At 49.7% G+C, this 15,389-nt stretch overlaps 2 protein-coding genes across 4 annotated transcripts in view; one reads left to right on the forward strand and one right to left on the reverse strand.

Annotated features, from left to right (window-relative positions):
• LOC309533042 (MAM and LDL-receptor class A domain-containing protein 1-like) overlaps nt 1–15,389 on the reverse strand; it is a 383,106-nt gene that overhangs the window by 354,735 nt on the left and 12,982 nt on the right. The gene's annotated exons all lie outside the window — the stretch shown is intronic.
• The window catches only part of FGF12 (fibroblast growth factor 12), a 239,911-nt gene that overhangs the window by 180,897 nt on the left and 43,625 nt on the right, over nt 1–15,389 (forward strand). For all 3 annotated transcript variants that reach the window (XM_082224572.1, XM_082224574.1, XM_082224573.1), the window contains exon 3: nt 267–370. In XM_082224572.1, coding sequence (XP_082080698.1) covers nt 267–370 — 104 coding nt within the window. The remainder of the gene's footprint in view (nt 1–266; nt 371–15,389) is intronic.

The raw sequence follows: 15,389 nt of genomic DNA on the forward strand, positions 1-15,389 counted from the left end.
ACGCATATATAAAAAATCGGCAGAAACCAATGGGGATAAAGATTGCATTTCTTTCTTTATTTCATAAAAGTTATATACTTGTTAGAAGTCCAGCAAAAGTCCAAACTTCTGGAGGGTGCCAGGTTGACAGAGGCTGATAGGGAGGTGAGCGCAGGGAGCCTGAGATGTCTTGGACTGGAGCACTGGACTCAATGGCTTTCTCCTTCGTCTTGCTCCTCCTAGCAATTTAAGCTAATTTCCCCTCTCTCTCTCCTTCCATCCTCCAGCTCTCTTCAATCTAATCCCCGTGGGTCTTCGTGTGGTGGCGATTCAGGGGGTGAAGGCTGGCCTTTACGTGGCCATGAACGCCGAGGGCTATCTCTACAGCTCAGTAAGTTCACAGTTTGGCTTGGACCTTGTCTCTGGGGCTGGTGGGATCGGACCAGGGTGTTTCTGTTGAGCATTCGTGGGCAGGGGCAGGGCCGGATTGAGGTTTGATGAGGCCCTAAGCTCCTGAAGGTAATGGGGCTCTTTCTATGTCCAGCTGTCCTTTGTCAACAACAAATTGTCGGTGTTTTTTGTGTTGAATATATGCTGTATGGTAATTGATGGACCTAACAGGTATCTCAAGCCATTTGCACATGCAGAATGTAGGCACCCTATATGTAGAAATGAGCAAACCAGTGATATTTTAGGGAGCAAGCAGGGTCCATGACTTACATCATAGGAGCCTACACAACACAAAACACTGTTGCTGCAGGTAGGTTTTGTTTTATTTTATTTTTTATCTTATATTTTGGAAATGTACATCCAGTTTTTTCCCTTTAAATTTTTTTGGGGGGCCCAAGAGAGTGGGGCCCTAAGCTAGAGCTTGTTTAGATTATATGTAAATCCGGCAGTGGGCAGGACAAAGGCAGACACAACATTTTTAATACAGGAGATTCCCCCCCCCCCCGGTGTGAACATGGGCTTCACCTGGGCTCTCTGCCTTAAAAACAGAAATTAAACAAGCTCATATATGTTAAGACATACTATATATTGTATCGCAAATCTGCTTGGGGTAGGGGGAAGGTGTGTCGGTGATGTCACAGGTGCTTGCCAGGGCTACCTTTCCCTGGATCTGCTTGCTGAAAACATGTAGAGTGGTTTGCAGAGGAGGCCAGTCGGTTAGGACAAAGGGGGCGCTGCCCCACCGACCTTGGCCTCCCCTTGTCATGCCAGCATCTGCCTGCCTTCTTCCTTACAACTAATCTGGGGGGGCGGGGGCGGGGGAGTGCTGCCTGTCTGTATCCTCTTCCTTCGTCTCAGTGTTGACCTTGAATAACTCAGTAGGGTTTGCCTGGTAGATGGAAGGCTTGAATAATGATGGTGGTTATGATTATTACCATGCATGGAGTTTGCAAGCTTCAGCTCAACAGGAGCAAAAATTCTAGCAAAGACACATCCCTCTCCCAATTAACCTCCGTCTCCAGATCAAATTATAGCATAGACACTTGGGGTGTGGGTGTGTTTGCTGTCCTCTGCTTTGCTGTCCCATTTAACCTCCATCTGCAGGGCCCACCCCTGTGACCTCATCACCACCCACACCCATGACATCATCAGGGGTTCCCACTAGGTTTCAGATTTGGGCCCTGAAATTTCTGGGTCTTTCTCGTTCTTGACCTGGTAACCTAAAAACTTTGGAATTATTGGGCTCTGTCCGCATGGGCACCAAGCTCTGGTGAGTGTTTTTCCCCAGCTGCCCCTGGCAGAGAAGAAGGTGACACTTTTCCACCTGACCTAAGCACAAAAGGGAAGGCAGAGGCAATGTTGTATATGAGATTATGAGCTGAGAGTTGAGCAAAAGGTCCTGCCAGCCTTATGTCACAGCTCCAGGGGAACCCTGGCAGAAGCCTCCTGGCAGTTGCCCAGACCTCGTTCCCTGGGCTTGAACCCCAAGGCCTGGCCCGACTCTGGCAGAAGATGATGTCTCCGTGACAGATCATGGTCCCGGGATGCATTTGTGGCCGGGCCGTATTCTGTATGCAGAGGAGCCACCTTGAATTAGCATATAGATTGATTATAATCCGGAGGAGTTCTGTACAGGGATCAGAACAATTGGAGCTGGTCCTTTCCAGGAAGCAACAGGAAGTGGGCACCTCAGGTGGGGGTTCTGCAAGTGCCGCTAAATGTGGGAGGTGGGCTTGGAGCAGGAAGGGCCCCCCCTTCAGTTCAGTAGTGCGAGCACAGAAAAGCAAAATCTCCAGTGAAAGGAGATCTGTTTTTAATGAGTGCCAAGGGTGTGTTTTTCTACTCTTTCATCTCGCTCTGCCCTGCACCGAAAGCGACTTGTGAACATTTATTGTGCAAACCAGTGGGTTCCAAAATGGGTGGGATTCTTAGTGGGGTGCTAAGAGGCAGCAGGGAGTCGCTGGGGGTGCAAATGACTCTCAGACTTTGAAAAGCTGGCATCGCCAGGCCAGGCCACGTTCACCAGCCCTTGGTTTAATAGTTTTAACTGGCTTTGAATAAACATGTAATTAACTGTTCCTCTTCTGAATTCTTTGTGTTCTGTTCTTCTTTAGTGGGCCATGCAGACCACTGTTCTGAATGATGCTTTTTATAGGGTAGTGGGATCTGGGGGGGGGGGGGATGAGTTGGTGGAACCAAGTGGCGGGAATCCACATGGTATAAATCTTATTTTTACAGCGTGTGATGCATCCAGCATGGGGTTCTCTGTGTCTGGATGGACTGATGGAAGAAGGATTTGTCTTGTGCCAAAATTTACCCAGATCCGATGCTCATGGTGGGGAAGGAAGTGGGATGGCAAGGGGCAGGCGTTGCAAGGTGGGAAATTGGAGCAAGGAGAGGCTTTAAATCTTCCTATTTGACGGATTCCAGCACAATTGCTTTTTAAAATGGCGTGGAAGGGCAGAGAGAGGTTAACTGCCAGGGGACTCATTTCAAATAAATAATTGATCCTTGCTGATTTATTAAATAGGACCGGTAGTTTGCTAGCGGTGTGTTCATGCTTGACTTTATTCCGCTTGATTGTTGCCTCATTAAAAGCCGGCATTAAGGTGTGCCTTTCGTCCCGTCCTGCATTTGAGGCACAAAATGCAGCTGGGAAAGATCCTGGCTCCATCGTTTTGCATTGTGGGGCATCCAGCACCATGCACGGGCACAGTCCCCTGGCATACACTTATTTAACTGCCCATCCTACTCGAGGTAAGCCTTATACGCAGAAAGGCCTTCGGTTGCCCACTCATGTCTTAAATCTTCTCTGACGCACATCAGAAGTGGCCCATCAGGTCCTGCCTCCTGCTCCTACAGTGGCCAACCAGATGCCTCTTTTGGGAAACCACCAAGCAGGATTTGAGCAGCAGATCCCTCTCCTTTCCTGTGGTTTCCAGCAGCTGGTATTCAGAAGCAATGCTCCATCCAACTGGGGAGGGCAGAACAGATCCTGGCCAGGAGCCATTGATCGTTCTCTCTCCCCCTCCACGGATTTGTCCAGTCGTCTTTGAAAGCCATCCAACATGGTGGACCTCACCGCCTCTTGTGGGAGCCAGTTGCATAACTTAGTTATATGCCGAGTGAAGGACGTTCTCCTCTCCAGATGAAACATATGTGGCTCTTTCAACCCCTCCCTGTGGTTTTCAGACCCCCTCCCTGTCTCAACTGCCTTCCCCTCTTCATCCTCCAGTTTCTCCTTACTACAGAGTGTGGCGATCACACAGGGTCCCCGGACGTTTAACGGTCTATTGATCCTGTGCCACCACTGTGCTCGCTTCCCCGCTGCCACCAACCAGTTACCCTCGGGTAAAACACTGAGTCCAGTCAGTTGTTAAAAGTGAACCAAAAAAAAAAACAAGTTTATTTTACAAAAACTAACAAGTTTATGGTGTCTCAGATAATATTCCTGTATCTTAACTTTAGTTTCTTTACCGGCCTATACCTTCCTAATACCTTCTGACTGATTATCTCAACTGTTTGACTCACTCCTCTTAACAAATTCTCTCCCTCTCTCACACCAGACTAGCCCAACCCACAGACTTATCTTCTCTGTCTCTCCTAACTCCAGACTGTCTCCTCAAGGACCCTAACTCTCTAAAAACCTCTGTGCTTAAACTTATACACTGTTAACTCTGCCCCCTGGGTTCCCATTAGTTAGTCATTTTACAATTAGTTAACCCTTTCCCTATGAACCCAGTATGATGTCCCAGACATAGGAGAGCAAACTCCACACAGAGGTTTTCAGGTTTTGGGGGTTCACAGCTCCCTTGACCAACTACCTTTTTTTTGCGGCACCCCTGTGGGGCGCAGGAGCCCAGTTTATGCCACCCCTTGCCTGCAGAACTGGAAGCCCCTCACCCTTTTCAAACACCCTCCGTTGTGGAGAGTTCCTTCAGCCTCCTCTCCCCTCCTTGGCAGTCCTCTGGGCAGCCGCTGCTGCCGCCCCTGGTCTCTAAGTTGCCCCCCCCACCCCAAAGAGAAGTGCCTCCTCACACTGCCCCATGGGGGCCTTGGAAGCACCCCCTGCCCAGCCCCAGAGGCATCTTTCACCTGCAGAGCTTGTAGCCAGGGCTGCTGCAACAAACAGCTGTGCAAGCCTTTGGGAGGCAGAGACACAAGAGGGCATCAGAGGAGGGGGGAGCAAAGGGGGCCCACCAGTCAAGGCACCCCAGGGTGCCACGGCACAGGAAACATACTGCCTTCCTATAGGGGGTGTAGAGCTGGACCCCGGAGCCTTTTCCAGGATTTAGGTCTCCTCCGCCCCCCTCCTTTCAAAATCCGGATCTGCTTTGCCGCTGACAAGGAAGTCCCTCGCTGCTTAACTCTGGCTCTTCATTCCCTTTGAGTAGGCAAGGGATAATTAAATTATTTACTGGAAGTGGTTTGGAAAGCAAAGAGTGCAGTCTTCAATATTTAAAATCTCATCTCCTTGCAGCGGGGAAGGGAGTCTGCGCAGCTGATAGTTTGGGATGCAGGAGTTACAGCTTTGTGTGGCACATCAAAGCTGATTGCTAATAAAGGCAAGGAATCGTTATGCAAAAGTTGTTGAGGGTTTTTAATATGTATTTTTTTAAAAACTCTAAACCAGGGCTAGGCAACCTAAGGCCCGTGGGCCGGATCCAGCCTAATCACCTTCTAAATCTGGCCCGCAGACGCTCTGGGATTCAGCGTGTTTTTACATGAGTAGAATGTGTCCTTTTATTTAAAATGCATCTCTGGGTTATTTGTGGGGCATAGGAATTCGTTCATTTCCCCCCCAAAAAATATAGTCTGGCCCCCCCACATAGTCTGAGGGACAGTGGACTGCCCACGGCTGAAAAAGGTTGCTGCCCCCTGTTCTAAACAGTGTTCTCTCCCCCCCCCCAATAAAACAGCTCATGCCCTTTTAGGATCATTGTAATTTCCTGTCTCAGCTTGGCCCCTTTATTCTGCTCCATCACTTTGCAGGATAATAAGCAGCCAGGAGTGGTCCCCTCCCCGTGTCTTGGCGGAGGACTGCCCCTCTCCCAGCTGTGTTGGAATTAAATCAGTGCTGCCTCTCCACCTGGTACAATTTCATCTCTGTTGGCTCAAGGTCCTTGCTTTGAATTGGGCAGGAGATGCGATGTTAGCAAGCTTGGTGAGCTCCTGGGGCTTAGCACTGACAGGGTGCTATATCATAGGATTGTCATGTGGGGAAGGGACCCCCAAAGGCCATCCAGTCCAACCCCCTGCAATGCAGGAATCACAGCTAAAGCATTCCTGAAAGGTGGCCACCCAACCTCTACTGAAAAACTTCCAAGGAGGGAGAGGCCACCACCTTGTGAGGGAATCTGTCCTACTGCTGAACGCCTCTCACAGCCAGAAGGTTCTTCCTGGGGTTTAGTCAGAATCTCCATCCTTGTAACTTGAAGCCATTGGTTTGGGTCCTGCATTCCGGAGCAGCAGAAAACTAGCTTGCCTTGGAGCCTTTTAAGCAGAGGTTGGGTGGCCATGGGTCTTGGCTGCTTTGGTTGAGATTCCTCCATTGCAGGGGCCAGACTAGATGGCACAGGTTCCCTTTCAAGTCTACAATTCTGTGATTCTATGCAATAGTTGCATGTAAGAACAGGCAGACCCTAGTGTTGTTGTTGTTGTTTAGTCGTGTCCGACTCTTCGTGACCCCCTGGACCAGAGCACGCCAGGCCCTTCTGTCTTCCACTGCCTCCCGCAGTTTGGTCAAACTCATGCTGGTAGCTTTGAGAACAGTGTCCCACCATCTCGTCCTCTGTCGTCCCCTTCTCCTTGTGCCCTCCATCTTTCCCAACATCAGGGTCTTTTCCAGGGAGTCTTCTCTTCTCATGAGGTGGCCAAAGTATTGGAGCCGCAGCTTCACAATCTGTCCTTGCAGTGAGCTGATTTCCTTCAGAATGGATAGGTTTGATCTTCTTGCAGTCCATGGGACTCTCAAGAGTCTCCTCCAGCACCATAATTCAAAAGCATCAATTCTTTGGCGATCAGCCTTCTTTATGGTCCAGCTCTCACTTCCATACATCACTACTGGGAAAACCATGGCTTTTACTATACGGACCTTAGACCCTAGTAGGGATGCATATCTGTGTTTGCACTGAAAAAAATACACCCAGCCTGCTCAGTGGGGCTCCAATGTGCAACGTGATGAGGATTCGGATTGGCACTGAAGAATTGCAGATGGCTCTTCCCTTTTTCCTTTTTTCCTCTAGGCCCAGAGAGCCTTTGGGGTTTTTAATTGTAGTGGCCTTCTCCAGTCAGGTGCCTTCCAGATATTTTGGACTGCATCTTCCATCATCCGCAGCCAACGCCACTGTTGCCGACTGGGGCAGATGGGAACCTTAGTCCGAAACGTCTGGAAAGGCACAAGGCTGGGGGAGGCTGGATTAGCGCCAGGGAGATCTAGATGTAGCTGGAAGATGCGGAGCCGCTGAAACAGATGCTCCGCTCTGAGCAAGTGGGTAATTGCTGAATCCTGTTCTTGGCAGGGACGCCAGCAAGATAAATTGGGTAGAAAGCAAAGCCATAGATTCCTTCTTCCCACCTCAGGCCTGCCCATATTATGGAGAATTGACATGTCTCTGGTGTCCTAGAACTCTGGGATTCCCATTACGAGGCGGTTGATGCTCGCTGCTGAAATCACGGCGCTTGCAAGCCGGCACGTCCTTTCTCACAGAAGCCCTGAACGATCCTGGGGCGCTCGATTTCCCACTCCAGAGAGTGACATGACACCAATTATTATTTGTGGTGATTTCCAAGCTGGACCCGGTATCACAGTTTTATCAAAGTTTCCTTTTATCAGAGGACAAATTGTGTTCCGAACTCGAGAGAATCTCCATCCAGACAGCTGCATGTCAGAGTATTGTTGTGGAATTATTATTATTGGGGGGGGGGGTTCCAGTCTGGATGAATCCCTGAGTCCCTTCCCATTCTTGGGGTGCTACACCCAGTGAGGGTTAGACTCTAAGAAAGGGTTTGATGGCTGAACTAGTCAGACAAGCTTCTTTGTTAGGCAAGGACCTTAGCTGGCCACTTGGATGTCTGCATCAGCCCCCCCCCAATGAATTGAGCTAGTTTGCAAGATCCTGCTTGGATCCTGCCTGTGGGTTCCCCATGGGCGTCACTGTGAGAACAGGATGTTGGACTCCAAGGGCCTGATCCAGCAAACCCTTCCTACGTTTGAGGCCTCTTTACTGAAGGTTTGGGGAGGCAGTTTCGACAACGCTCACAGATGGGAGTCTCTTGGAACGGTAACAAAGGCTCCTTTCCTCCCCTCCTGTTTACTTGGCAGGGAATAAATCTGTTTCAGAATGTTAATTGCCGCAGTGATTGTCTGTGTCGAGGGCATAAAACTCAGCAGCCTGCCAGCCATGGCATTTCCCTGTGCAATTCAGGATACGCAGTATATTCCGAGAGGGATTTGAGAGGCAGAATGATATGCGGTAATTGTGCCACGTCTGTAAACACCGAGAGATGTTTTTCTTCTTCTGTTTCCTTAAAGCACATGGCTGATATATGGCCGACTGTTGCAAAGTGTGATGGCTTCAGGGAAGTTTTGGAAAGCAGGGAGACCCGGGAGGGGTAGCTGTGAGTGACAAGCGAACCAGGGCAGCTCTGGAGGGTCACAGTATCGTGGGAGGAAATCAAATGCATCCGGCCCAATCATTTTTCAAAATATTGTCCGGCTCCCCACAAGGTCCGAGGGACAGTGGACTGGCCCCCTGCTGGAAAAGTTTGCTGACCCCTGGTGTAGATGGAGAGAGAAAGAGAGAGAATGGTGCAATGGTTAGAGTACTGGACTAGGATTTGGGGGAGACCAGGGTTCAGCTCCCTCCACTGGGTGACCTGGGTGGCCATTCACTGCCTCTCTCAGCATACCTCTCAGGGCTGTTGTTGAGGGCGTCGAATAAGGAGGGCGAGAACCATGTGCAGGCCACCTTGAGCTCCTCAGTGGGGGGAAATGTTGGGGTATAAAGGTAAAGGGACCCTTGACCATTAGGTCCAGTCGTGGCCGACTTGGGGGTTGCGGCGCTCATATCGCTTTACTGGCCGAGGGAGCCGGCGTACAGCTTCCGGGTCAAGTGGCCAGCATGACTAAGCCGCTTCTGGCCAACCAGAGCAGCGCACGGAAACGCCGTTTACCTTCCCGCTGGAGTGGTACCTATTTATCTACTTGCACTTTGACGTGCTTTCGAACTGCTAGGTTGGCAGGAGCAGGGACCGAGCAATGGGAGCTCACCCCGTCGTGGGGATTTGAACCACCGACCTTCTGATCGGCAAGTCCTAGGCTCTGTGGTTTAACCCACAGCGCCACCCGTGTCCCATGGTGGGGTATAAATAGCAGTAAATAACAACTACTACTCAAGTTTATCATTTATTCAGTTGATTGATTTATAGCCTGCCTTTCATCTAAGGAGGTCAAGGTGGTGGGCTTGGCCTCCCCCCCCTTTTTATCCCCACGACACCCCTGTGAGGAAGGTCAAGGCTGAGGGTTTGAGTGATGGGCCCAAGTGGATTAACGTGCTCCCTCTCCCAAAGCGTAACAGAGCCTCTGTTACAAATCAGAACAGCCCTGTGATTTGTGGGTGAAAGGCGGCATGTGAATTTACTAAAGAAGAAAAATTGCTCAGCTCAGCCAAGAGCGGAGACAGCCTTAGGCACAGTGGAATGGGCTCCACTGGGAATTCTTCGGCTGAGATCCTGGCATTTCAGGGGTTGGGCTGGATGACCCTTGAGGGTCCCTTTGAACTCTACAGTTCCATGATTCACCACCTAAACTTTGCAAAGCAAATCAGGATGTACACCCAAGAAAGGGTTTGTCAGGAGGAGACTTCGAGGAGCCATCAGGTAACGGTTTGCCACAAACGGAGAGCTTGGGCTTCATTCATTCATTGAATTTATATACAGTGGTACCTCGGGTTAAGTACTTAATTCGTTCCGGAGGTCCGTTCTTAACCTGAAACTGTTCTTAACTAGAAGCACCACTTTAGCTAATGGGGCCTCCTGCTGCTGCCGTTGCGCCGTCGCTGCACTATTTCTGTTCTCATCCTGAAGCAGAGTTCTTAATGCGAGGTACTATTTCTGGGTCAGCGGAGTCTGTAACCTAAAGCGTCTGTAACCTGAAGCATCTGTAACCCGAGGTACCACTGTACCGCCCTGTACCTGGAGGTCTCAGGGCTCCTTCACCTGTGTGGGAGGTGAGCGGAAGGTGTCTTCTGCAAGCCAAGCGTTTATGCTGATCAGATTTCTTCCAGGAGAGCCGTCCTCTCAAAACAAAACTGAAGCACCCTCTCTCGGATGCGAGCAACCCATCGATTCCTCAACATGAGTGCATGGTGCGCTGGCTTGGATGTGAGCCATTGCTGCCATTAACAAAGCAGAGAGGAGCTTTTTCCCCGGGTCCTTTCTTCCCAGCTCCATTGCAGGATGCTGGCACTGCTCCCTGCTTTGGAGGGATGCTGCTCCAGAGATATGGAGAGGCTTTCCTGAATCCTGGTCTGTTATTTCCTCCCCCTCCCCACTGCCTCTCTCTCTCCAGCTCTGCCCCAGATGCTCAGTCCGTGTTAAAAGCTTTTCGGGCTGTGGAAGTCGCTCTCTTGATGGAAACGAGAGGTGACAGGAAGAAGGCGAATCTTGCTGCGTCTTCCCTGCCTCCCTCTTGAGAAAGTGGGGCTTTTCCCTTCTTGAGGGGTTGAGGGCTCCGTGCAGGATGCATTATTGATCGTGGTGCGTGGGCGTCCCGCCTCTGCCCGTACTTGCAGGAACCACCGTCTCTGAGACCCACCTGGCAATTTCAGAACCCAGAAGCAGAAACACCTCCCCGCTCCGAGATTTGTATTTTTGCATTGAAACATTCAGATTGTTCCTCGTTGAGTTTCAGAATATCCGCAGACACAAGAAGGAGAAAGCAAGCGTCTTGTGCATAAAAGAACTAAAGAAAATAAAAGCCATTGGGATGGAAAAGCTCAGTCAGAAATTTAAGAAACCTCATTTCAATATTAGGAACTAAGGGTGTAAAAATAAGGACATAAGGCGAGTCTCACAGATTCTCTCAACAGCAACAACAGCAACAACTATAATTAATTAATTAATTAATTATACCCCGCCCATCTGGCTGGGCTTCCCCAGCCACTCTGGGCAGCTTCCAACAGAATATTGAAACACAATAGAAGATCAAACATCTAAAACTTCCCTAAACAGGGTTGCCTTCAGATGTCTTCTAAAAATCAGATACTGTAGTTGTTTATTTCCTTGACTTTTGATGGGAGAGTGTTCCACAGGGCGGGTGCCACCACCGAGAAGGCCCTCTGCCTGGTTCCCTGTAACTTCGCTTCTCGCAGTGAGGGAACTGCCAGAAGGCCCTCGGAGCTGGACCTCAGTGTCTGGGCTGAAGGATGGGGGTGGAGACGCTCCTTCAGGTCTACTGCGCTGAGGCTGTTTAGGGCTTTAAAGGTCAGCACCAACACTTTGAATTGTGCCCGGAAACGTACTAGGAGCCAACGTAGGTCTTTCAGGACCGGTGTTATGTGGTCTCGGCGGCCGCTCCCAGTCACCAGTCTAGCTGCCGCATTCTGGATTAGTTGTAGTTTCTGTCAGGAGCTCATCCTACTCTCAAGTAGGACCCTGGCAGAGACACATGCCGGATTGGCATGTTCTCTCCCTCCTGGTTGTTCATTCGGGAGCTTCAAAAGCTTTCTTCTGCCCGAATGTCACAGCAACCGATACCAACAGACACTGGCACACTTAGGGATCCACAGAGTCTTCGCAGTTTGCGTGACAGACCTCAGCAACTCAGCATTTTGGCTATTCTACTTTATTTACATATAAACACACACGGAGCACTGCAACATGGCTCCCTCTCTCTCTAGCATCAGACAGCAAAGAGAGAAATAGTCCCAATTCATTGGGACAATAGTCCCAATTCATGGAACACAGTAACACAAACATCCTGTCTCCGTCACTTCCCACTCTGCGGAGTCAAAACATACACCGTCATGTGATAGACAACAATCCCATGACTGCAGTTATGGAGCAGGAATTCTAACAGTTTCCAGGTCACCTTCCAAGGTAGCCCCACTTAGAGCGCATTGCAGTAGTCTAAGCGGTAGATAACCAGAGCATGCACCACTCTGGCCAGACAGTCCATAGCCAACCAGATGCCCCCCAGTGGAAAACCAGGGCTGTGAAGGTGGCAGGACGAAGAGAAGGACCTCGCCTGAAGGTCGCTGAGCCCAGGCAGGTTCATATGGGGGGGATATGGTCCTTCAGATGGCCTCAGCTTCATAAGAGAAGGAGAAGAGAGCAGCTTTGGGGAGCATCCAAAAACCAGCGAGCTCAGGGAGGCAGCTTGCTGGCTTGTGAAGCTGTATGAGTGCTTTCCAAATGTTTAGGGGTCACTGCCCCCTTGCTTCCATCGACATGGAGAGCTCCGTTAGTTAGAGGGTGGGGCTGCAGGTTGAGTCCTTGTTGGGACAGCTGCATATTCCTGCATTTCAGGGGTTGGACCAGATGATTCTCAGGGTCCCTTCTAATTCGGAAATTCTGCAACTCATCCCCAGTTGCCTCTACCCTGGAAAAAAAATCAGAATAGCCTCTTGCATGACCCCCCCCCCGGAAGATAATAACACAGTGCAATTCAAAAGCATAACAATTAATTGCACGTTTATTGAAAATCCAATTAAAAGTGTTTAATTAATTCAAAATTGATTAACTTGCTGCAGTGATGCCGCTAGAAGTTGTGGACACTCAGTGAAGCTGAATGTGGGAAGAGTCAAGGCAGCACAAAATTAAACGATGGAACTCCCTCCCTCAGGAGGCAGCGTGGTTGCAAGAGAGGAGGAGGCAAAATCGAGGGAGGAGGGGGCTATCTATGTTTGCTAGCCACAGTCGGAAGCAGCAGTGCTTTGGAATCTCAGTTGCTGGAAACCACAGAGAACCACAATTTGGAAATACATAAACATTCAACAGAAAAGATAATCAGTATTGGAGTCACAACAAAAGATTGCAAGAGTTTTCTGCACCAGAAGGGGAAAATGAGAAAACAGCTCAGATCAACTGTCATAACATTGAAGGATTTAAATCCAAGACTGGGAGCCTTTCATGTTGCAAAATACTTTTGCTTTGGTGTTTCCTACCATAAAGAAAGCTGATCGCCGAAGAATGGATGCTTTTGAATTCTGATGCTGGAGGAGACTCTGGAGAGTCCCATGGAGTGCAAGAAGATCAAACCTCTCCATTCTGAAGGAAATCAGCCCTGAGTGCTCACTGGAAGGACAGATCATGAAGCTGAGGCTCCAAGACTTTGGCCACCTCATGAGAAGAGAAGACTCCCTGGAAAAGACCCTGATGTTGGGAAAGATGGAGGGCACAAGGAGAAGGGGACGACAGAGGACGAGATGGTGGGACAGTGTTCTCGAAGCTACGAACATGAGTTTGACCAAACTGCGGGAGGCAGTGGAAGACAGGAGTGCCTGGCATGCTCTGGTCCAGGGGGTCACGAAGAGTTGGACACGACTAAATGACTAGACAGCAACAACAACTAGAATGGGTGGTTTTGGGGGTGCTACTATTTGCAGTTGCTCTGTTGTCAGAGACAGACTGCTGCCTGGCAGGGCTTTGGGTTTTGGGAATGCCGGCTTCTGTTAAGGATGGGAGATGCATCGAGATGGTATGGCTTCTCCTCCAAAAAACTGTTGGATTCTGATCAATTCCTGGGAAAGTTTCCTTTTGCCAGTAGTGACAGTCCTGCTGAAGCCCACGGAGGAAAGGTGGGCTGGATGGCTGCTGCTATCATGAAAGCCTTCATTTTTCTCAGCCTTGAAACTATGGAGAGCCAGCAGTGGTTAGACTAGGACCTGGGAGGGACAAGAGTTCAAATCCCCACTTGGTCACGAAGCTCACTGAATGACTTTGGGGGCCGGTTGCTTCCTCTCCACCCAATAGGGTTGTTGTGCGGGGACCGCCTCTCCTGGTCTGCCCCGCAGAGAACCTTAAGGTCCATGAATAATCACATTTTAGAGGTCCCGGGCCCTAAGGAAGTCAATATCCTCTACCAGGGCCAGGGCCTTCTCAGTGATGGCTCCGACCTGGTGGGATGCTCTGTCCCATGAGACCAGGGCCCTGCAGCATTTAACCTCCTTTCGCCCAGCCTATAAGACAGAGCTATTCCACCTGGCTTTCAATTTGAACTTAGCCTGATCTTTTATTCCCCTTCCTTCCCTCCTTCTCCCCTTTAATGAAGATCACCCGCTCTGGGATCCCACAGCTAATTCTCCCCGGTCTCCTTGCTGGCCCAAATAGGACTAATTTAGCCAGCTAGCCCTGGTGACTATCTAATGTTTATTGGATGGATTTCCCCCCTAAATTGATTTTTGAATTCTGAATTTATTGTTATTCACATTTTATACTGTATTTTATGATGTTTTTTTGTTGCCTCAATTAAGTGTTTTAAATTTGTTGTTAGCTGCCCTGAGCCTGGTTTTCTGAACCGGGAAGGGCAGGGTATAAATAAAAATATAATTATTATAATTATTGAAGGGACAACCACATACAGCACCTTGCCTTCATAAAATCATGGAACTGTAGAATTGGAAGGGACCTCCAAGAGTCATCTAGTCTAATCCCCTGCAATGCAGGAACCACAGCAAAAGAATCCCCTGGCAGGTGGCCATCTAACCTTGGTTGAAAAACCTCCCAAGGAAGGAGACTCCACCACCTTCGGAGCTCACAGAATCATAGAGTTAAAGGGGACTCCAAAGGCCATCTAGTGCACCCCACCACTGCTGAAATGAAGGAATCACAACTAAGAATCTCTGGCTCCTGGGGAAAATGGCCTCATAGGTCTAATGGGGAGACCTGATGGACCAAGCCTGGCACACGGACTAGAGTTCCCCCACCCCTGCTCTAGCTGGGTTTGAACCCGGAGCCGCCTGCCGCTCTGCAGAGCCCTGACTCATGAGTGACTGTGCCCAGTTGCAAAAGGTGCAAGGCCTTGGCTCCCCTTGCATCTGGTCACCTTGGCTCTGAGACTGGCCGGCCGGTCTGGTCAACACGGATCCCTCCCCGAGACCCAAACGCCATTTGTCTGTGTTTTATATGATCGCCAGCTTCGTTTTCCGGCAGCCGCCATCAATCAGCTGCTTGGAGTAACAAGTTCTAATCAGCCTTCGGCGAGTAGACCTTTTAATTGTAAAATATATTATAGGGCCTTGGTAATTACTTGCCTCTTCGTGGTCTGAGCATCAATCTTCCTCCCAGACCACCTGCGACGGAAGGATGGAGAGTTCAAGTTCTCCAGCCACCGGGCACTGCAGGATTCGGATGTCCTTTCAGGGAATGGCCTGTGATCCGTCCCTGACACAATCGTGTGTCAGTGCTGGATTTGTGCAGCACATAGTTAAACCATGGGACTGTGGAACTCCCTGCCACAGGCAGCGATGCTTCTGAATGCCAGCTGCTGGAAACCGCAAGAGGAAAGAGTGTTGCCCTTGTGTTCAAATCCTGATCGCCGGCTTCCTTTTGGGGTTTCTGGTTGGGCACTGTGAGAACAGAATGCTGGACCTCCTTAGTTTGAAGCTGCCTTCTGGTCTTAGCAAACCTTGGGGGTTGGACTAGATGACCCTCAGAGTCCCTTCCAACTCTATGATTCCATGAAATTAATGGATGTGACTAACTTAGGTTCATTAATTTACAAGGCTTCTCTGAGTTCAACCCAGTGGATCATGTTTCTGATTTGTTGTGCAGCTGGGAAGCCTGATCTTCCCATTTGCACCTCCAGTCCAGGCAAACATCTGGGAGTGTGTGGGGCTGAGTGGTGTGTTTGTGGTTGTGTGCGAAGAAACCCTTTGAGAATCGTATTTATTTATTTTTACCAAGCTGCTTACTATTTTGTTTTATCTCAGAGAGGTAAAGAGCTATTAATTTTTAAA

This window comes from Podarcis vaucheri (genome assembly GCF_965113315.1).
Source record: "Podarcis vaucheri genome assembly, chromosome: 5".
Classification (NCBI taxonomy): domain Eukaryota; kingdom Metazoa; phylum Chordata; class Lepidosauria; order Squamata; family Lacertidae; genus Podarcis; species Podarcis vaucheri.